The sequence below is a fragment of the Centruroides vittatus genome, unplaced genomic scaffold (genome assembly GCF_030686945.1).
Source record: "Centruroides vittatus isolate TY-2023 unplaced genomic scaffold, ASM3068694v2 contig_651, whole genome shotgun sequence".
NCBI lineage: Eukaryota > Metazoa > Arthropoda > Arachnida > Scorpiones > Buthidae > Centruroides > Centruroides vittatus.
The window spans coordinates 2,505,341-2,529,598 of NW_027122405.1; the positions used below are offsets into that span (position 1 = coordinate 2,505,341).

Sequence of the window (24,258 nt, forward strand, 5' to 3'; positions counted from 1 at the left end):
TGTACGTCGGACGTTCGGCGCCGCTTTCCTGTAAGCCTAGAAGCTTGACAATGGCGTTTGGAATGTCGAGCATGATTCCACTGACTTTCCAAACACCATTGTCAAACTTCTAGGCTTACAGGAAAGCGGCGCTGAACGTCCGACGTACACGTTTTCGCGTTGAAAACGTCGATCTAAACCTCTCTATTAACTTTCAAAGTGCGTGAAAAATCATGCTCCCAACACACTAACATCCATACATACGGAAACCTCCCTTTTTTTTTACATTTTTGACGCTTGGAGGTTCCTTGTGCGCAAAATATAAAAATCTTGCCGGATCATTTTTTGACTGATCGTCATACTTTCAATCCGTTAAATAACAGCCAAGAAAGCAAAAAATGCACGAATGACAATAAAGGGGGAATTCCCTATAAAAGGATTTCCCCCTTATTTCCTAAGAAATTCCCTGCGACAGTTAAGAAAATTAGTTTTATGAAATAAATTTATTAAAATTTAAAAAGAATTTCGAATTAATATTAGTCATAAAAATTTATTTGTAATTTCATAGCTGTATTTAAAAAAACGACCGTTTTATGTTCGAGAGTAATAATTTAATGAAGTAAAGTCCGGGGAACGAAATAAAAATTTTTTTAATTATTATATTTAATTTTTTTATAAATTGTGTCAAACTGAAAGTAAAAATAAATTTTATATGTAATTATATTCAATAAATTTTTGTTTGAAAGTTTTATATTAAACTATTTTAAAATTCTGTAAATAGGGAAATTTCCCTACAGGAACTATTGCGGCATGAATATATGCGAATATTGGTCTATAAATACGAATTATTTTTATACTTTTATTAAGTTTTAAAGTAAAATAATGAAAATTTGTGTTTATATTTATGATTCAAATTTATTTTTTTAAACATTTTACTCTTTTGTATCGCTTTCTACAAAGACATTTGAAAAGACGCTAACCTAATCACTGTTCAATATCGGTTATTCTTGCGACTGAGTAAATAAACCGAAACAATTGTTTAAGTACAGAATTAGTCGACTGATTAAATACGAAATTATTAATTTATAAACAAAATTATTTATTACTCTTTAAATATTTCCAATATAAAACATAAATAAAGAGATTTTTAAAAAATAATCGTTCGGACCGTGAACTTACTATTTCGACCCCGTCATTGAATGTGCACGTTCTTTATTTCCAGCTATTTCACGGTTAAGCGGGAAAACGTGTCTCTTGTCTTTTTTAGACAATATTTGCTGTTAATATACAAGAAAGTAAGTATTAATCTATAACATTATTAACTAATTAATATCAAAGCTATTTAATAACATAATTTACGTTAATAGACATTAAGTAGTATTTTTTACTCACGTGTTTCATTAAGCCTAACTTTGATGCCGGCCCGAGTCATCATCGGCAAATTATTACCGTTTAGATTCAATTCTTCGGTAGATTTATGTTATTTTTGGTAATATGTTATGGGAAAAGATCGGATATTTCAGTAACGATCGTAGTTTTACGTAGAAACATTTTGATATTTAATCACATGACCCATGCCTTAGTTAACGTGATGCTTTTTATATTCGTTATAAAGAAGCGCGAGATCCGTTTGTAAGTCAATGAATCTATAAAACTGCAATCGATTCTATGAAAATCCCTCGTGGTTTTATTATTACTATACGTGTTTAAGTTTTAATACACGTATTTACGATGATAATTAAATTAAGCTGTGATCGTAACAATGGCTCAGTGCGAGTTTTTTTTTTGCTACGTTAATCCTTCCGTTATTAACCGTGGAAGCGTGTCATTGTATCATCCAGCGAATCCTTTACCATCTCGTATTATATACAGTTATGAGTAAATATAATTTGAAATTGTTGATTACCAATGCTAATTTTTTTCATTTGTGTTTATGGTCTACGAAATTATATTTTGTAAAAACGAAATTCCAGTTGAGATTCAAAATTTTCTAGGTGAATATGTTTCTAAACTTTTTGAATTTACACTGGAATGAAATCTTTAATATTTGTAATTGTATTGAAATCTGTCAGTGCACAAAGATCAAAAGATCATATGGGTTTAATAATGTTATATTACACAATTTTCCTATTAATATCGTGTTTAGGTGATGAAAAATAAGCTTTTTTAGAATTAACCGCATTTAAAATTAAGTGAGAAAACTGTAGTTGTTTAACTATTTAAAGTGGTTAGTTGTTTCCTTTGTAAACAATCTTTTATTGATAACTAATATTTTCGTAAACATACTGATTAAAATACAAATCAGATTTAGTTGATAATTAAAATAAATTGTTGATTGTCTTAAAATTAAGTGGACGGAATAGACAGGAAGTCTTGTATAGTGTTTGTTATTGTCTTAAATACGGTAAATATAATTGAAATTAGGAAACAAATTATATGCAATAGAGTTGAAAAACCAGACTAATTTGGGCATGACCCCATCTGAATTTTCAAATATATTGTAAATTAACTTTAGGTGTTTTAAATTCAAATCAGTATTTCCCAAAGAATATAAGATTCAAAATATATTTAAACAAAAAATACACTAATCATAATTTCAAAATTAAAAAATTACAAATTCTGAATGAATGTTAGAACAACAATAAAGTTACTATTGAAAGAGTTTATCCATTTTAAATCAAAATACCTTCAAAGCAATGTAGATGGTTGATTGTTTAAATAGTGTTAAACTAGGTGTTTTTATGCAGTTAATTAAATATTGGCTATTTGGCTATGTTCATTGTCACTTTCAGATTATAGTGTTTTGAGGAACGCTTTGTTTATCTGTTATCAAACAGCATTATTGACACCCTATTGGGTTTTTGGCTAAATGACTGTAGCTTATGTTAAGATAAGACTGGAAGACAAGAAAACACAAAAATACTATAACAGAAATCATTTTGGTTAAAGGAAACTGGTTAATGCACGAAAATACACCTTAATTCAGCTGAACTAATTCACACTACTGCCAAACTAGTTTAGGTCATTAAACTAGTTTGGCAAACCACATAGAATTTTAACTTTTCTAGTGTAAATGTAATATAGCTATTGCATTATGACTATAAGACTTATATTTAAATGGATTAGAGTTTATATCTTATCTAGATCCTGATAATTTATAAAAGGTAGTAGTATTCCTCCAATCTTCATCTTTGTGATAACTTTCCATTGAAACTACCAGTATACTCATACTATGTTTACACTGGGAAAGTTGAACTTTTTCAAATATATTCAAATTAGGGGTTGGTCTGGAAAATTTTTAAAAATTGTCAACCGTTTTGTCAGTTTAAAATTTTTGTTCATCACATCAAATTATTTATTGCTACCAGTTTTACTGATTAATGCAGGTGCTGGTAGCCTTATTGGTTCGGAGTCTAGAAAGCAAGGGTAACTTGTTAAGCTGTCACTTAGAAATAGGAATTAGTTTTTGAATAATTTTGAATAACACATTTGATGACAATGCTTAAATAGCATTTCATGTGTTCTGTCATGTAAAAATTTTTATGCTTTAGTCTACTGAAAAAAGATCAAAAGTGAAAAAATGTCACATGAAAAAAAACCCCAAAATTTTTTGGTCAGTTGATAGATCCCCTATCTGGAAATGCTGGATAGCATTGCATGAAAACTACCTGATTCCTGCTTTCCTATTTGACTTTTTATGTGACATCATGAAATCACTAGGTGTCGTGTGCATGGTACTTCCATCGCATAGGAGCTCAACATTCTGCTGTTTTTCCTGAAGTGTGATTTATGATTCAGTTTCATGCTGAATGTCAAAATAAGTGGACTAGGTGTTTTTATTGCCACTTTAATAAAAAACAAAAATATTGCTGAGTAGTGATAGTGGCACTATGCAGCACAATTTATGCAGCACTATGCACCCTGCCAAATTTAAAATTAAATGTGTTTAACTACTGTGCTGTTCACATTGACAGCAATGAGCTTATTACTAAATCAAACCACAATAAACATTATCATATTTACTCACATATAAGATGAGGATTTTATTCATTTATGTGCATTTGATATTTTATTTGTGATTAAATGAAATAAAATTAGAATTGTATTAATAAATGTAATTTTCTTTATTTTGATCTTTGAAGTCGCCTCATCCTATATGCGAGATCGTCTTATATGCAAGTACTGTAATTAAACTACAAAAGGAGTTTTATATTCTTAATCTACAATGTTACAGTACATATATTGAAATCATAATTGTGGTCAAAAGAATATCCAGATAGCAAAATTATATATATCTGAAATGATTGAAAATATGGTGGCATATACAGTTCTGTTTGCAACTGTTATCCAGTCAAAATGCGTAAGTATGCAACAAACAAGTTTAAACAACTTAGTTATATAAGTTAAACTTCATTTAACTTGGATAACTTCATGACATTTTAAGTTAGTTTGACTGAACTAATTCTGTTTTTACTATGACTGTATAAACTAACTTGTTTAACTTTCCTAAACTACAAAAGGAGTTTTATATTCTTAATCTACAATGTTACAGTACATATATTGAAATCATAATTGTTGTCAAAAGAATATCCAGATAGCAAAATTATATATATCTGAAATGATTGAAAATATGGTGGAAGCAGATCTATACTGATGCCATGTAATAAAATTCTATTAAGGAAGTATGTTACCGTATTTTATGGACTATAAGACACACCTTAATTTTTAAGCAATTTAAAAAAAAAAAATACCTATAAGATGCTATGGACTATAAGACACACCTGAATTTTGGGGGCAATTTTTCGAAGAAAAAAGTGCATCTTATAGTCCGTAAAATACGGTATTTAAATATTAATGCCAAAGTTATAAGCAGGTTATAAATCATAACTGGAAAGTACAAATGATAAAAATTTCTATTTTCTATTATTAATGTAATATTCATATAGATAAAAATTAATAAGTTTAAAACTTTGTCAGATGTTTTTATCTATTTATATTCTATGTTGCAAATATTGAAATTTCATTTTTCAAAACAGAAAACATTTGAAAGTAAAATTATAAAAAAAAAACTCTTATAAAATTTAAACTATTTGTTTTACTTATCTGTAAATTCAATTGTATCACTAATTAATTTTAAGTGTTTTGTTATCTATAATTAGTGATATTGTTGTTCTGTTTACCAGAGGTTGTGATTTGGATTTGTTACAAATCATTTCTAGATTTTATTTGTTTTTGTTTTTTAGAAATTTCACAAGGCAACTTGCTTACACTTTTTGATACCATAAATAAATAAATTTGCAGTATAAAATTCATTGTTATATATATTACAGAATAATGTGTGTGTATGTATGTATGTATATATATATATATATATCCTAACATTAAAACTAGTAATCCTTTACTGTTCCAAAAAAAATGTAAAAACTAAAATGATGACTTGACATGATTTGTTTATGTAAATATCATCTGTAGAATTCTAAATGAATCTATTGTTTTTGGTTTAATGTGAACTATTTTCAATAGTTATCAAACAAAAACACTTGCTTAATACATTCTCCAACTTAGTTTTCTAAAGATGTAATATACAGTAAAATACATTTTACAGGGTTATTGATAGTTATGCAAATGCTTGTGTTGTATTTAACAATTTAGAATAATGCACAAAAGTTTTGGTCATGTGTGCAACAAATCACAAATCCTTACAACTTTTATCTATTTCTTGTCGTCCTCCAGATTTCTGAGTTCTGAACTTTATTTATTATAATACTACCAGACAAACAGCATAATCACATTGCTAATACGTACATACATGATATAGTCTGTGTTAAATTTCATTTATGTTGCAATGTGGATTGTATATGTTAATAAAGCAAAATTATTTTAATTGCATTGATTGGCTATGCACAGGATAGATACTTAGGCTTGAAAAAATGTAGAATGAAAATCTTTTTAATTAAAAAAAAAATAAGAAAGTAAATTTTAAAACTGGACATTGTTTGTATATGTGGGTGTGGGGGATGCAGTTTTGTTCACCTTTGAAGCTTAATAACTCTTGTGATTTTTATCAAAAATTTCTGAAATTTTTTAGAGGTTGTGTACTAGTGGGATTGATGCTTTTAAATTTTGGTGAGTGAAGGTCAAGGGGATAGGGAGATAAAGTTTTTAAATAAAATATTCAATTGTCTTCTAAAAGGTGGAATTTTTGATTAAATTATACATGCACTTTTCATATGTTAACAGCATTACCAGTTAATGCTGAAAACATACGAAAAGTGTTTGTATAATTTAATAAAATGTCATAACAGATGTTGTCATACAGTTTTAAATTTTGCCAGGAAAGTTAAGCAACTGGCTGCTGGGTTTTTTGAGATAGAATAGAGAAAATTTAAACTTTAGTTATTTTATGAGATTTCAGAAAATGTGTTGTTCAAACATTATAGTTTCTATAGTGTTTAACAATATTTTGTGAAAGTTTGAGTGTTGAATGGGTGTTATGCAAGTAATAAGTTCATGTTGAAATGCATTAAAATGTTGCAAAGTTTAAGAAAAATATTCTGATTTGCTTTAAACAGTAAAAATATAGTTTTCATTACATAAAAGTAATGAAAACTGTATTTTTACTGTTTATATCCTTGATAAATTTGTATTTTGGACTTACAGAAAAATATGTAAAGGTAATTAGTGAATGAACTAGATGTTACAGAAGTTAAAGTATAACATTAGTTATATTCATTCAATAACTAAATGAATTCAAAGTTTAAAATTATTTTACTGTTTAACAAAATATAAAATTTTAAAGGCTTCAAGTCAAAATTATTATTTAACATGTTACTAATAATTAAAATTTAAAGTAATTAAAAAACACGCCTTTGCACTATTCCAGCAGGTGATCTCTTATATAAGCTAATGGTTTTAGCCAGTTTTATGTTATGAAATAACATTTGCTTTAATGGTTCTCACTATATTTCAAACTTGTGATTAAAAGGTTAATTTTTAATTTGATGAAATTTATGTTGATTATTTTATTGATCTTGATAAATATGTTGTAATTTAAAATAATAAGTTTATTGCAGGTGGAAAATTTCTTTTAGTATATTTTAAAATTATTGGTTAATTGGTAATTGTGAATAACAGTAATTTTAATGAAGTTGCTTGCTATTTATTTCCATCATATACAGTAGAGCATCAATTATTCGAATACTTATCAACCAAAAGCATTCCAGTTGGCAAATTCAAATTTCCACTAGTACTGTGGTGCTGCAATATTTGGCTGTCTTCAGCTACTCCAATATTATTTTTGTTGGTGTTCCTGTTTTAGCTGGCAGCACTGGTGGGACCATGAGAGGGTACTTAAGAACGTGCCAGTATTTGAACTAGGCTTTTTTCTCATTGTGAGTGGTGAGCTTTGCTTGTTTTATGTGGTGTTTTTCTGAGGACTGTGTGTTGGGATGTGTGTTGTGCTGAATCAGAACGTTTTTGATACTAGATTAACTTTCAAAATATAATTTTTTTGTTTTTATATTTTTCAATATATATATTTATTTATTTATTTTGTGCAAAATAAAGAAATAATTTTTAACAATACAATAGCCATGATTATTATATTTTAAAAAATTACGTTTGACTTAACATCGAAAATTCAATGTAAAGCAACACACAACTGAGAAAAATTTCAACATGGGATAAGTTAATATATTTTTTCGTACATGATCAGTTATCTGAACAACCTCAGTTTCGAATTGTTTTGGATAATTGATGCTCTACTGTACATACAGGGTGTCCCATAAGTTTGTAAATAGTTTAAAATTTCACAAAAGTTGAAAGAATTGGTATATTTCAATGTGGTTTGCATAAAAGTTATTCTTGCAAAGGGTGATTTTTGTGGGTAGAGAAAAAGAAAATAGTTCAAATTTTTGTCAACAGAGGATGCTGAACGCAAGAAAAATCACTGAAATTGTGCAAATCTGAATCTTATAAAATGCAGGGTGTACGATTAACAGCTCATTTCTGAATTTTCCTGTTACTGGCGCTGACATATGGATTTCATTATGATGTTGACGTTGGTGGATAAAGAACTATTGGTGAAGTTGTTTTATTTCAGCCACGAATCTCCAGCTGAAACTTTATGAAGGTTTAGGACACAGAAGAGAATGAAGAAAGGTTCAGGTCCAATCACTCCTGTTGGATTGGTTTCCCTAGTATGATGTTTTGAAGAAATGGGAAATTTGTTTAATTGTCCATGCAGTGGTGCACCACATTTATAAGAGGTTCATACCTTTGATGTGGCTTTGCAAATAGAAATTTGTAAAGTTTCAGCCTGAGATTCGTGGCTAAGATAAAACAACTTCACCAATAGTGCTTTATCCACCAACGTCAACATCATAATGAAATCCATATGCCAGCGCCAGTAACAGGAAAATTCAGAAATGAGCTGTTAATCGTACACCCTGCATTTTATAAGATTCAGATTTGCACAATTTCAGTGATTTTTCTTGCGTTCAGCATCCTCTGTTGACAAAAATTTGAACTATTTTCTTTTTCTCTACCCACAAAAATCACCCTTTGCAAGAATAACTTTTATGCAAACCACATTGAAATATACCAATTCTTTCAACTTTTGTGAAATTTTAAACTATTTACAAATTTATGGGACACCCTGTATATATAAATTAGCATCTAAATGTTCAAAATTGTGGATTTGGTAGGAATGGTCTAATAAATAAATTAAATAATATATATTTATGATGTTATCAGTAAACTTTTTTAAAAATATTAAAATTTATTTTATTAAAATTACTTGATGTAACAAAGTACAAAAACTGGAGGGTATATCAAAAACTTCTCACAATCTATTATTTAAATATTGTGAGAAGAAATAACTGAATAGCATTAGAGTTTATATAAAATAATATGTTGTTGTTTATGCCAGTTTTACTTTCCTGGCTGTAATATAACACAAGAGAAAGTATACACCTGTATACTTTCAACGATGTTATATTAGTTAAATCTTCTTCCCATCCTGTTTTATTTATTTATTTCTTGATGTTCTGAAATTCCAGAACCGAAAAATGTAAAAATAAATTGTATTTGTGTGTCAGAATGTATTTTGCATTATATTAATATCTCAGGATTGGAGAATGCATTTTTTTTGCCCACTCCAACTCAATTCAATATTTTCAACTTTCTGATATGATACCTAACTCCTTAGTATTTACACATTATCCATAATTTCATCACTAACATGTAATTCATTAGGCTAATTTACTAATGATGATTATAGGATTGTAGTTATGGTTTTTTTACTCTATTTAAAAGACAAAAATTTACAGTATGATAAAAAGGTGCATAACTTCATTCTAAGGTATAGATGCTAAACAAAAACTTCTTATGTACCTAATTCTGTTTTTACATGATAGATTGTTTCTAGAAATTACATATAAGATTTTTTTCATAAAAAAATTTAAATTTTGGGAAGAACTAATTTTTAAATTGAAGTTTGAAATTGTTTACAGTTAAAAAATTTTAACTAATCAAAAGCATAATTTCAGTTTCTGAGTAGTGATGCAAGGATGAGGAGTCAAGAAGGTACACATTGACATTTTCTGTTATGTTTATAAACTTAGAAACAGTGTAATGTGCAAAGGTACTTTCTGATGATTAATTAAAAACTTGCTATACTTAAAATGTTATAGCCGTCGCAAACTACAGGAAGCGAGAGCTAGCGTACGCTCGGTCGCGCTCCCAAGCCCCACCTTTTTTCCCCATGATGCTATGGGCCATTTTTGCTAGGTAAGCTACTCAGGCACAAAGCAGCCACAAACTACACAACGTTTGCTCGCGTAACGTAGTCCACATGACATGGATTCCACAGATGTGGATTGGCTATAGAACAAAGATTTTATTATAACCCATACTTGTAATCAGTCAGTTTTCATTCCAAACTTTGAAACAGCATGGGAAAAATATGCCTACTAGTTTAGCTTCACCGAACTAGGCTTAAGCCTATTTATAAATAATTATTTATTATTTTAATATACAATGTTTATACCATTTCTTTTCAATACCGAATGTATTAATCACGTAATTTACGTACATCGATAAAATTCTATTATTTCTTTTTCGACATGTGGCATGTTTATTTAGTCATCCATTTTCCCCTGCTCTCTTTTGCTAGCGTAATGCTCTTGTTGAATACGGTGAACAGCGAGAGTACTCGCATATTGCTGCTCTAGCAAAGGAAAAACCACGTGGGCAATAAAAGAGGGGCAGAGCCTTTGATGTCATCGGTTGTACTAGGGCACATTTGCTAGCATTCTGCTCTCACAAAGTGCTAGTTTGTGGCGGCTCTTATATTTTAAAAATGAGGTGGTTGAGAATATTGTCATTTATTGATACCATTACCTGAAGAATTAGATAGGATTCTCTTAGAGGCAACAGCCTAAATTTCTCTTTGTGCTAAAAAAATAAATTGATCAAAATTTTTTTTTTCTTTTTATGGATTTGAAGTCACTTCTGTTCTCTGATTAAATGCTTTTAGAGATGTGTTCATTTCATTTCAGATTGGTTCAAATCAAATATTGGCAATATAGAAGAAATGTCTACATTGCTGAGATATTCTACTGTATTTCATTTTCATTATTTGCAGCATCTTTTATGAACATTAATCCATGAATTGCTTTAAGCCTTTTTAGTGTTGGAAAATGAAAATCTTATCTCAGTTGTCATGTTTGAAAGTGATTTTGATATTTTGCAACAACTTATTGGTTTTGTTTATAAGCAAAAATTACTCTGATGTCTGTAAAAAATTTGTTTGCACATTAAAAATTCATTCATATTTTCACAATATTAGTTATACCATCAGAATTGTATGAAATCAGCATGCTTAATACTGAGAATTTATTATGTAATTTGTTGTTTTGGAAGTAAAAGTTGTCAAAGCAAATTGCAATAAGTGACTAGTATGCTTATATCTAAATTATTAGCAGTTCTGGAGGCAAAGATTGGATGGAGGTCATGTAGCTTAATCTACACAGTAAGCAGAAGTTGAGGGCTTGAGTCCTGTTTCAAACTAATTTTTTTCCAGAATTTTCTAAATTAAAATTTATCAAGAGATGGTGGCATGAAGAAAGAAAAGGGTGTCAATAATTGCTTTCATACAAATAGCATAATATTGTTTTTCAACATAATGAAGATATAAAATAATTTCAGATTACAAAAAAAATGAAAGCTATTGTTTTGAAAAAAAAGAAAGTGACAGTTTTCAGAATTGGTTTTAACAAACCTTAATAATAAAAATTTGATGAAAAACTCAAGTTAGGCCACGACTCCACTAGACTCTACTAGCGTAAAAATGGCCGTAAAAGCTTTTAATCATGTGACCTATTTGTGTTTGCACTCAGATTGCGGTGGAGGTCCAGTTAGCGAAGCTTTTTACGGCGACAGTGCTATTACGGTTGTATACGTGATATATCAATATAAAGACAATGATTATATTTTACAAGTTTTTTTCTGTACTATAATTACAACTGTAGTAAAAAATAATATCTTTACATTCATATATTAACCTTTATTATTGTATTATTAAGATAATATACAGCACTTATAAGCTTAGCTTTTTTATTATATACGCCTCTAAATGAAGGATTTTCCTTTGGCCATCCATATCTCATGTTTTAGGCATTCATTATTATAATTGGGATACCTCTTGTCGTAGATACATGAATACTTTCAGATGTTTTCGATAAATCTTTCCAGATCTATTCTAGTTCTTTTCCAAGTAGCCATGAGAGAATGTACACAAAAGCTTGTTTTCGGCCATTTTTGCACCGTGTCACAATGACCTAGATTTCACTGACTTCTGATTGGTGGATGGTACCGTTTTATTTGCTTCGAAAGTTGAACACTGCTCAACTCGCTGTTGCGTTGGTTTTACGACCTGCTCAGGCGTATTTGCTTCGAAAGTTGAACACTGCTCAACTCGCTGTTGCGTTGGTTTTACGACCTGCTCAGGCGTAAAATATCATGGTCACGTGAATAAAAGCTTTTATGGCGAGGGGTTTTACAGTCGTTTTTATGCTAGTGGAATCGCGGCCTTAGTGTATGTGATTTGCAAAATTTGTGATGACTTGTAAATCGATTTTATAAATTTTTATTTTTCAATTTGATATAAAATATGAAATTAGGCTGCATTTGCATGTGCTTATTATATAGTTTTATAACAATGTTTCACTTAGTAGGCTAATAATAGTAAATTTGAAAAATATAATTTTGTTATTTAAGTAATATAAAAATTGGCTTTATTAATAAATGGGATGTTGTATAGATTACTTCTGATAGAATTTCGGGATTTTGAGTATATATGTGAACTCAGGACTGAAAAGAGTTCAACGATATCCTACTTTTGAACCGGAGACAAAAAATAAGAAAGTTATCATATTTACAATTTCTTGCCTTTCACAATGCATTCTATGCCATTTTAGAGTTTTCCACTAGGTGGCGCTACTTGTAGTTCAGTATACGTTTTCTTTTGTTCAAGAACTACCTTGAAACAATAACTAGTGACATTAAACACTGGGTGGCTTTCCTCTGGGTGGAATCTGTCGAGAGCACGAACATCCGAACGCCACCTAGTGGAAAACTAAAATGGTGTAGAATGCATTGTGAAAAGCAAGAAATTGTAAATATGATAACTTTCTTACTTTTCGTCTCGGTTCCCTGAGTTCAGATATATACTCAAAGTCCCAAAATACCACGGGGAGTAATCTGTACCACAGCCAATAAATGAATTGCATATTTGTTCAACAAATGTCATTGTTTGCCATGAGAACTGTATGACCATAGTCATACTGAAAGTATCTTTTCTGATGATGCATCTCACTACACCAAGTGCTCATATCCTAAAATCACTTTTGTATTTTAAAATATGAAATTTGAAAATGGTGGAGAAATTGTTCTTGAAAATAGTACTAAGCTAGTAGTCAGTTTTTGATATTGAAGATGTAATAGAAATAGCCTAATCACTGTTTGTTGCTTTAATACTTTATAATTCCTAAATATATTAGAAATTTTTTTCATAAGTTAATAATAATCAAATATCTAATAATTTGATGATATTGGTTCTAATTAAAAAATAGCTTTTTCTAATAAGTAAGAAAGACAAGATGTTGGTATACTTTGCATGATACATAATACTAATATATATTAAAATGCTTGAAGTAAAATATTTTGATATTTTTACTAAGATGTAATTAACTATAGGAAAAAAATTCATAGATTTTTTAAATTTTAATGGATTTTAGAGTATTTAAAGCATTGGCACTTTGAAAAGTGTTCACTAGTGGCAGAGTGGATAAAAGTACTAAACTTTGTAGTTCATACAGATTTGTGGCTGACCAGGCTGGTTTTGTGATGTTTTCATGTTTCTAATATCTACTATAATTTTGAATGGATAATCTTCGGGTTATATACTGTTTTTAAATTCCAATTGCAAGTTATACTATATATGATTAGATGATGACAGGCAACAAACCAGAGCAACTATTATCTATTGGTACATTTGCAAGAAATGACACTAGTGGTTAACCATATTCCCCACTGTTTTTATAACCCTGACCCATTTCAATGGATTAAGATTTGATTTTTTTTAAATAAATACTTGCAATTAAGATACAGATCTTCAATCTAATACAAGAAGCAAAAAAATGAATTTTTAGGCAATATTTACAATTTAAAAAGATTAAGAAATGATTTTAATATTGATAATAAAATTATTTTATCATCATTTCACAAAAGGAAATTAGTCATAAGATAAAAATGATAAATTGAATTGTATTTATCTTTACATAATTGGAACAATTCATAACATCTGCAATCAAATTACAAGAGTGAATTTCTCAGTATTTCCAAATGATATCTCAGTATAGCCACTTCCTTGTTAAGGCTAAGTACTGTGTCATATGCAAGGATCTGCAAACCAGGGCTGCGGAGTCATGGATTTTATATTAGTTATTGATAGTTAGTCAAACTATGGTTCGAATAATTTAGAAATTAATGTGGTGATTATAGAATATATGGGCTTTGTTGTTTATGTGATTTGTTAATAGAAATGAAACAGAAAGCAATATTTTTTTGTGCTTTCAATGGCCACACTGGAGGCATGGGGTATAAGGTTGTGTTGGTTATATGAAGGTTTTGTTTTTGTTCTTGAAATTTTCTGTAGGGTATATGTTGTCACGGGTTATCTGCCTAAAATTATGGTAAACAAGGGCCAGTTTTCAAGGAGGCAAGACATTGACAATCTGTCAAAGGCAGATAATGTGTGTTTTGTGTTGCCTATCACATCAGTACAATCCAGCACTTTGCAAGAAAGTTATTTCTGAAAGCAATGATAATTTTAGGAATTTTGGAAAGAATGCCTTTTAAGCATGAATCAAAATGAAGGATTATTTTGATTACTGTGTGTTAATTTGATATGTCAGCTTATCATTTCCAAACTCAAATCAATATGTTGTGATCAATTAATCAATTTTCCAATATAATATTTCAATGATTATTCTGAATAAGGGACATTAAGGGAATGAATTTAATGTGTACTTTAAAAAAAATGAAAGTGTCAATAAAAAATAATTGACATGTCAAATACAAAATCATTAATTCCTAGCAACTGCATATTTATATTGCATGTCTAGTGTTTGTGACAATACATTTGTTGTATTAGTACCTATAATAACTTTGCATGAAAACTTACAGACTACTGTCATTAACAGTGTCAACAATCACAGATAGAACTGAGATATTCTATAATATGTAAAAATGCAAATAAGAAAGTACTGGTACAAGTGAATAAATACTAAAGGTTGATGAATATCATGCATTTTCTTTGATGCTATTTAGTGGTAATTGAACTTAATGAATTTCATTTTTCTTTATAATGATAGTCAGTTATAAACAAGACTTTTATTAATATTTTGAATGTTTTTTTAATAGCATGGCTAACAGGAATGGGACAAGCAGTGATCAAGAAATGGCTGAAGACAGAAGAGATGAAGATGAACCAATGGATCAGTCAACTTCAGATGTTCCTGAACAGATGATAACTGGTGATGGCTCAATGGATGTCTCCAGCGGCCCTCCATCAGAAGAACATCAAAAATTATTGGAATATGGATTAAGTGAAAAAGTTGTGAGAAAATTAGAGGAAATATTCAAAACTGGTAAGAATTATTATTAATAATGTCAACTGTAAACTGCAATTAATTTCATTTTAAATTATAGAATATAATAAGTGTGAATTTTTGGCAAAAAAGCTTACTCTACTAAATGTAGAGATTTATGTATTGTCACTCACTACAATTTATTGACTTAATATGAATATATAAGCCATTTTTAAACACAAACTTTAACAGATTTGTTCATAAAATTTCTGTTTTATATCAGGGGTCACCAAACTTTTTTTACAGTGGACCAGATAACTGAGAGAATGATTAGCAGGGCCTTCATATCCGTTTTGTTCAATACAGTACACTGACTACACATAAAAATTGATAGATAAATATGTTGACACAGTCAACATATTTATTTATTGATACACAAACACAATCACTGCAGCAAGGTCCTAATCACTTTTCTTAGAAATTTCATTGCAGATACTTACACAGAAAGCATTCTGATTTCCAAAATTGCTGGATTTTTTATTTCACTGATTTTCCTAAAAATTATTTTACTGTCAGATGCAAAAGTCAGATTGAACCAATTTTGCCATTTTTACTTACACTTATTTTAATTTTTTCTACATAGTAAGTTTATGAACAATCTGTGATATTTCCATATAATTATTTATATGGAAATATCATAGATTGTTGATACTCATTTGTGGCACAGTTTGGCAGTGGGCCATAGTTTGGTGACCCCTGTTCTATATGATGTAATTTGAATAATTACATTCTGGAAACTAGTGCTAGTTTTTATTGATAAATTCGCCATGCTTCAATGGCAATAAAGATTATTGCTCTGTGTGTTATAAAATGAACTTGAAAAATTTGACAGTACTGCTTTCAATAAAAATTGCTTTGGATGACTGCCAAAATATGGATTATAAATCAGTATTAAAAGGTTGCATTATAATATTTGAAGATCTATTCACTGTTGTTTTAAGTATGAAATCAAATTTATAGCAAATTTTAGGAGGGAAAAAATTCAGTTCAAAACAAAGGATTGATCTGTTAACTTGATAAACTAGAGTAGTCACATTACTGTCTTTGATTTATTTTTAGAACTTAATTCACCATATTTTATGAAACATAAGATACATACCCATTTTAACATGAATATTACTGTATTTAAGCCATATATCTTTGGTATTATGCCTCAAAATATTTTTTTACTATATTTTGGTTTTAAAAAGTAAAATTATAATGTACACTTTTATTTATGGGGAAAAAGAGATTTTAAAAGAAATCATTTACAATTAAAATATTTAACACAAATCCTTCCAAAAGCTTTTAGCCATAGCAAAAAATAATGTATTGACATTTTTATTCAAGAGTTGGGCTAGTTACTGGTTACCTGTAGCCTACTGAGGCTTCTTGGGGAATTCGTTAGCTTATGGGTGCAAGTTGACATATAAGAGGAATGGTAATTTTTTTCACATTTATTTTTTTAATTGTTTTCAGTAAATTCTAGTTGTATCCTTAACAGGATGTACTAATCATTGACTAAAATGATCATTTCCATTTTTAAGGAAAAACACCCTTATGATATAAGTTGGAAAATATCCAATTGATCCTGTTGAGGATAGCTACCAAATTTGAACTGGCAGTTGTTCAGTCAAGTGACATCAGATGAAATACTTTAACTCATTCGTTAACTTGTCAAAGAATTACTAACACTAATTTACTAAACTATTAATCATTTCAGAAGAAACTAGAACAAAATGATTAGATTCTTCCTTTGCTAATTTTATTTCATATTTAAGCACTTCTAAAAACATTTGTGTTTATTATTTATGAATGATCTAGTCCAGATATCAATCTCTAGTCAGATGGCAAAGATATAGTGCCCAATATATCCTTTGTGGCCTGCTGGCACATTATGCAAAAGGCATTAAGTAAACAAATGAAAAATTAGCTGCTGTTCATGTTGTAAACAAATTTGATAGAATAGCTTAAGAATACATTATTTTTGTCATTTACAGAAATATTTGTTAGACCAGTTTGAGAAACTAATAAATAATACTGTATTGTTGTTCAGTTACAAAAATGATATTCTTGAATCATTATACTGGGACAATAGTAAATATTCTTAATGTTTTGTCTAATATGAGTTAATAAAATCTATAACTGAACAAAGTGATTAATACTGATTCTTGTCATTAATGGAAGCTTCATAACAAAGTTGTTGAAAGCTTTACATAATAGCAACTGTGCACAGAAAAACAGTCTGCTTTTGATATGAGTTGGCATATCAAAATGACATTGCTGGTTTTAAACTAATCTGTGATATTGTTTTAAGTGCCAGCATGTTAACAATATGCCATTCACACTGCCTTCGTTAAATTTTTTATGAAAGAAAATGACTACTTCCAAAACTTTGATCCCAGGTATATACAAATAACTTTTGGTTTTTTACTCTGGAAGTACAAAAAATTATTTGGCAAGTGATCCAAAAATTGTATTTTTATACTGATTAAACCATTTAATAGCTGAAGCCAAATTTATGAACTATTAAGTGTTCTCTTCCTTTAATTCAATTTATTTTTCGTTTAAGTTCTGATTGGTAAATATATTGGATTTGTTTAGATCAAGGCAAATATTTTAAATGCATATTTAAACTAATTATCTTTAGCAATAATCAAAATGGTGGTGAATTGTTTGGTTTCAGAAAAGTTTTTCACTCAGCTATAAAAATTATTTTTAATATTAACCAATAACAACATAAAACCAAACTAATATTTGTTAATAATAAAGTGATAAGGCTGGATTCTTATTGGGCTGTATATGGCTAATTAATTGTGAAAATCAAATGGAGGTCTGTGTAGAGTAACTTGTAATGCAGTGTTTCTCAAACTTTTTGGACCGCGACCCCCTTCTGCACTTAAAAATTTCAAAGGACCCCCAAAGAATAAGTGTGTGTCAAAAAACATCCCGGAGAGAGGGGGTTAGGCTCGTATTTAAATATTTATATTATTTTTATTATTTATATGTGCAATTTATTTAAGTAAAAATTATTTTATATATTTTTTATTTCTATTATTTCTAAACATGAATCCATAGTAAATTTATAAAATATTTGAAAAAATTGATCTGGCATCAATTTTTCAGCGACCCCCCCCCAAATATTTTTCACGACCCCCACTTTGAGAATCACTGTTGTAATGTATGTGCATAGTAAGCAGGAGTTGTGGATTATAGTCCCATTCTGGGCCAGCTGTTTTTTCCTATCAAGATATTCTAAATTCAACTTATTCTAGTGATTATTAACATGGAGATGGCAGCTTGATCTTAGTTAATTAGCCACATTATAACTTGATAAGAATTCAGCTATATCCTTTGATTACAAATTAACAGTCATGATAAATTTTTTCAGAAATAGATGACTATAACAAAATTCATGTGGTAGTAATTAATTAGAATGATTTTAAACAAAATTTATATGAAAAAATACTTTTTTAAAGGTTGTAAACAGATTTTTTAAAGTCTGGATTTGAAGATCTGGTTCTGAATGATATATTTGAAAAATTAAATATTTATTTTTATAGGAAAACTTATATATTCAGATTTGGATGAAAGGGCATTGGATGCTTTAAAAGAATTTCCTGTTGATGGTGCATTGGTGGTTCTGAATCAGTTTTTAGAAAGCAGCTTAGAACATGTTTCGAACAAAAGTGCTTATTTGTGTGGAGTTATGAAAACGTATCGTCAGAAAAGTAAAATTCCAGGTGGCAGTTCGGGTACGGCCTCAGGGAAAGGTCCAAATGAAGAAAAAATTAAAGTAAATGGTTTCTTATTACTTATTAACTAACTGTAAAATTAGTAACATTTATTATAAAATTTTACTGAAGTACAACTTATTTTGTGTTCAGAAAATTTTTGAAATTTTAAATAATTGAATATTAAATAATGAAATTATATAATTATGAAGATCAGAATTTTTAATGACATATGTAATGTAAGTATGTTAACTACACTTTACCAACCTTTATCATGCAGTCTATTTTATTAACGTAGTCTAATGTTTTCGGTCAATTAATTGACCTTCATCAGGATCGAACGATTTTTTGATTTATGACGAACAAAACTGATTATAGAACGTTTTTAACTTTAAAAGGGGCTGAGAAAACTTTTAAAATGAAAAACATTCTATAATTGGTAAAGTGTAGTTATTTTTGTAAGTGCAGTTCGAGAAGGGTGTAAGTATGTTAATTTTTATTTTATGATTGGTTAACATTTATAAGCAGTTTATTTTGTTTTTATTATTAATTTTACATAAATTTGTTATTTTTGTATAGCTTATGTACACATTCTTGTAAATGTGATTGAATTTTTATTGTGATTTTACTGTATTTTGCTAAGAGAGAAATTTTAAATTTTTTTAGAGAATTTTTTTAATGTAACTTTAAAATTTTTTCTAATGAAGTTTTAGAAGTTAATCTATATTTAATGCATTTATTGAACTTTATAATTATTATTAAACTACAGTATATTTTTAATTAATACTGTTTAGTTACTAAACGATATACTTAATTACCAGTTGATGAATAATTAGTGTATTATTCTTAATTCAAATTATCTGAAAGAGTATCAATTCTTTTAATAAACAAATCCACATTAAATTTTAAAAATGTCAAAAATAGAAATGTCTGTCTTGTCTTGTCAAATTTTTGGCTTTTTGTGTTATCATAATTTTTTCCAATTAAACAGTTACTGTTTATTATAAAAAGTTTTCTTTAGAATCACTGTCTTAATTACAAATAAATCTTGTTTTTGATATTAATGTAGAAAGACAATCTTCACCCGTGATTACCGGTACAAATAAATTCCAATACAGTCTCTTCAACCTTAAAATTCCCGGTACATAAGACGACAGTTAACACATAAACTAACGTTTTCGATCCTCCACCGAGGTCTTCGTCAGGTTCGTTGATCATGGAATGCGAAAAGAATCGAACGCTTTCGAAATTCAAAAAAAAAAAAAAAAAAAAAAAAACAATACAACAAACGTCTGCATTCCCTGTACAAGGAAATAGCGCTAAGGAAGGGCACCGAGTTGGCATACTCGAGGACGCGATCTATCTACTCGCTTCTCAGAAACGCTAAAGACAAATCAGATATGTTAAGGGCACCAGGGGTGTATAGTATCCCGATAAGAGATCACAGGTTCCAAAGGGACCTGGTATACATTGGGTCTACCAAGAGATCTGTTCAAAAAAGGGTTTCTGAGCATAGATATGATGTGGCCAAAAAAAGACACACCACCGCCCTGTCGACGTACGCTACGGACCCCGATATAAGAGCAGACTTCGATAACACCAGACTCATTAAGAAGTCGTTTAAGACGGACCACATCAGGGCTTTGGAGACTCTTGAGATTTACAAGGCTACCAAATCGGGGAAATGTATTAATTTCAAGGAAAGTAACGTATTATCGTACGCGTGGCGATATGCCTCTGAGATACATCCGCAGTGGTAATCATGTTTTATTCCTGTCTATTAAATTTACGATGTAGCATTCGTCATTACTGCACGCGGGGATATTCGATTTTTTTTGAATTTCGAAAGCGTTCGATTCTTTTCGCATTCCATGATCAACGAACCTGACGAAGACCTCGGTGGAGGATCGAAAACGTTAGTTTATGTGTTAACTGTCGTCTTATGTACCGGGAATTTTAAGGTTGAAGAGACTGTATTGGAATGATATTAATGTAAATACATTATTAACTTTGTTGTAGTTTCATGTTGCAAATTATTCAGTAAGTATACATGCTATTCAGTAAAAATGTCTGTTTAGAGTAGTCTTGACAGTCATTTAATGTTTACATTTTGTCATTGCTCCTATGTTTTATTCTTAAAAAGTTTAATTAGTTGTCATGAATCAAAATAACACATACTTCAGCCTAATTTGATTACTAATGCTGAATGAACTGCCAGATTATCAGATTGTACCATGCTTAATTTGATGATTAGATATAAAGCAATTTGGCTATAGGTAGATTATCTGTCATCTAATAATAAATTTAATTTTTAATTTAAATTTAGAATATTTCAGAAGAAAAAATTAGCCCAGAGAGAGACTTTTACCTACAACTCCTGCTTGTCATGCAGATGCATTGCAAGTTATGCTAACATTCTCATGGTCATATCTAAATTAGTTAAGTATTTAATAGCTCTGGAAATGAAGATCAGGTGAGTACAAGTAGTGTAACTGGCAATGTATCTGCATGACAAGCAGGAGTTACAGGTAAAAGTCTCTCTCTGGGCCAATCTTTTCTTCAAAAATACTTTAAATTTAAAATTAAAAATCAAATTTACCATTAGCTGACAGTTTATCTATCTACCTACAGCCAACCAATAAACAATGCGATAGTTTGTTTGGCAATAATAATGAAAAAACATGTTAAACTGAAATATAATTAGTTCGTTAACATCATTGATTGCAAGCTAGTAGCAAATAATGACAAGAGTGAGACTTAATGTATGTCAGCAGTTTTCCAAGCAAATATCTGTCTGCAAGGTAAGTATCAAGCAGAATTGTAAGCCATTACATTCTTTATTGTAGTGATGTGGCTTTGAAACTGCTTTTATATGATGGTGAGAAATAATAATGTTGGAAAAATTATTTCAAAATTAGGTAAATTCAAAATTTTTAACTTATAATGCATATAATACAGTTCTCAACATGTTCTAAATCTATTACTATAGACTATTTTGATGTATTTTTAAATAATGCAAAATTAATATTTGATTACTACAAGCAATATAATTGAAAATTAAGTAGTTAGTCATTTTTGAAATAAATTTGAAAAATTACTTTTTTCTTCTCTCACTATTTAAATGTTTTGCTCATTAGTTTCCATGTGAAGTATGTTATATATTACAAAATTTATATTATAGTTTATTTTTTGTTAATTTTAACTTTATTGAATAGTAACTTAGTATAGCTTTTTTCTCGTGTTGTTGAAGCAAAATTTTTGTGAATTTCTGAAGAGTTCAAGTTCTACTATTAAAAAAGTAATCATTGCAGATAATAATTAGCTAATTTTGATTTATATGATGTATAGGCTTTTACCTTCAAAATAAATTAGGTGCTAGATTATATTCATGTTGAAATGTAGATTACTGGAGATTTTAACATCTAGCCTGACATTTTTATTTGTGTTTGACAAAAGTTAATTTGATGATACAGTATCATTTTCATGTGTGTGGAATGTATGGGTCTTAAATGTATCTTTAAATACAATTTTAAACATGTAATGTTTGAGATTTGTAATATATTCAAGTGCCTAAAGATGATGATATTGTATCATCCAAAGCAGGATGGGCATCTGTTCTATAATTAAAGGTCATATGATACTATTTTAAGTGAGATCAGGCCAAATTAGTATTTTATGTATTTTCTAGATAAAAGCGATTCTATATCAGTAATGGATGTTTGAATACTGTGGGTAACTAATTTTCAAATTTGTTACAGTAGAGAGTCGTTAATCCGAATCGGCGGTTATCCGAACGATTTTCAGTCGGACTGTGTCGTGCTGAATCGAACGTTTTTGATACTAGATTTACTTCTAAAGTATAATTTTCATGTTTTTATATTCTTCAATATATTTATTTTGTTTGTACAAAATAAAGAAATAATTTTTAACAATACAATAGCCTTGATTATTATTATAAAAATTTTCGTTAAGCTTAAAATTGACGAAAATTCAACACAAAGTAACACGCAACGGAGAAAAATTTGAACATCGGACAGGTTAATATATTTTTTCGTACATAATTAGTTATCCGAACAACTCCAGGCCTCAATTGATTCGGATTAACGACTCTCTACTGTACTTACAACCTTACAATTTTTTGCTGGACACGTGGGTTTATCATAAATTACTTACGGTGCAAATATTTTTAACGATCTTACTGATAATAGAAAAGAGGGCTGCAAGCGTCCTTGAAACTATAGGTTCTCTCTGTCTGATCCAAAACACTAGCAAAAAAATACATTTTTAATTGGAAACTTTAAGATTTTTCTTATTTATTTGATATTTATAAAAGAAGACTATTTAGCCAAAAAAAAAAACTATTGAGTAACAAGTATTGAAATACAATGATACATTTTTATTAGCCTATAGTATTTTTTTTTTACTTAAATATTTTTATTAAATTAAGTAAGGTGTGATCAATTTGTTTCTATAATGCATTATAGTATTTTATTTATTGTATTTTATACTGCTACAGTTTTACTTTATATCAAAAAAGTGTTGTTTTAGAGTGCTTATTTAAAATTTATTGCATAAAGAAAAAATAATCTAAATGATTTCTACTTAGTCAGAACTGTTTTTGCAATTTAGGCAATTTTAGAAAGAACAGGTTATACTTTAGATGTGACTACAGGTCAGAGGAAATATGGTGGCCCTCCGCCTGATTGGGAAGGTTCTCCTCCTTCTAGTGGTTGTGAGGTAATTCAGATTCTTACTGAAATAATTAATTCATATTTAATAATAATGATTAATTATTTAAATGTGGAATTCAAAATATTGCATATAATTTAGATATTTGTGGGAAAAATACCAAAAGATATGTTTGAAGATGAGTTAATTCCATTATTTGAAAAATGTGGAAAAATCTGGGATTTAAGACTTATGATGGATCCACTTACTGGACAGAATCGTGGTTATGCTTTTATTACATATTGTGAAAGACAAGGAGCACAAGCAGCAACTAGACAAGTGAGTAACGGCCTGATATATAAGATCAGAGTTTAAGTAAGTACATTGAAAAATTTCATATGAAAATTCAGCTTTTTATTGGATGTGAAAGACCTGTGGAGGAGAGAAATCCAAAGTGCTTATTGTGATGGTCTCCTCTTTTGCTCCAGAAATTCATCAGGAGAATATTTTTAGAAATAAATTGATTTTATTAATCAAAATGAAAAACATTATTTGTGTTAATATTCTACAGAATAATTAATTTTTTAAAGTTAAAATTTGTTATTTTTCAAATTATTTTTAATATTTACATTTCAGGAGAGAAGAATTTTGAATTTTTGTGGGCTGGGTTAATAGAATAAAATTTG

At 29.1% G+C, this 24,258-nt stretch overlaps 1 protein-coding gene across 1 annotated transcript in view; it reads left to right on the forward strand.

The window, feature by feature from the left end:
• Positions 1–1,128: 1,128 nt before the first annotated feature.
• The window catches only part of Syp (Syncrip), a 39,514-nt gene continuing 16,384 nt past the window's right edge, over positions 1,129–24,258 (forward strand). Inside the window, exons 1-5 of the mRNA XM_067275950.1 lie at positions 1,129–1,274; positions 14,965–15,191; positions 18,734–18,966; positions 23,534–23,641; positions 23,735–23,911. Coding sequence (XP_067132051.1) covers positions 14,966–15,191; positions 18,734–18,966; positions 23,534–23,641; positions 23,735–23,911 — 744 coding nt within the window. The 5' untranslated portion in view covers positions 1,129–1,274; position 14,965. The remainder of the gene's footprint in view (positions 1,275–14,964; positions 15,192–18,733; positions 18,967–23,533; positions 23,642–23,734; positions 23,912–24,258) is intronic.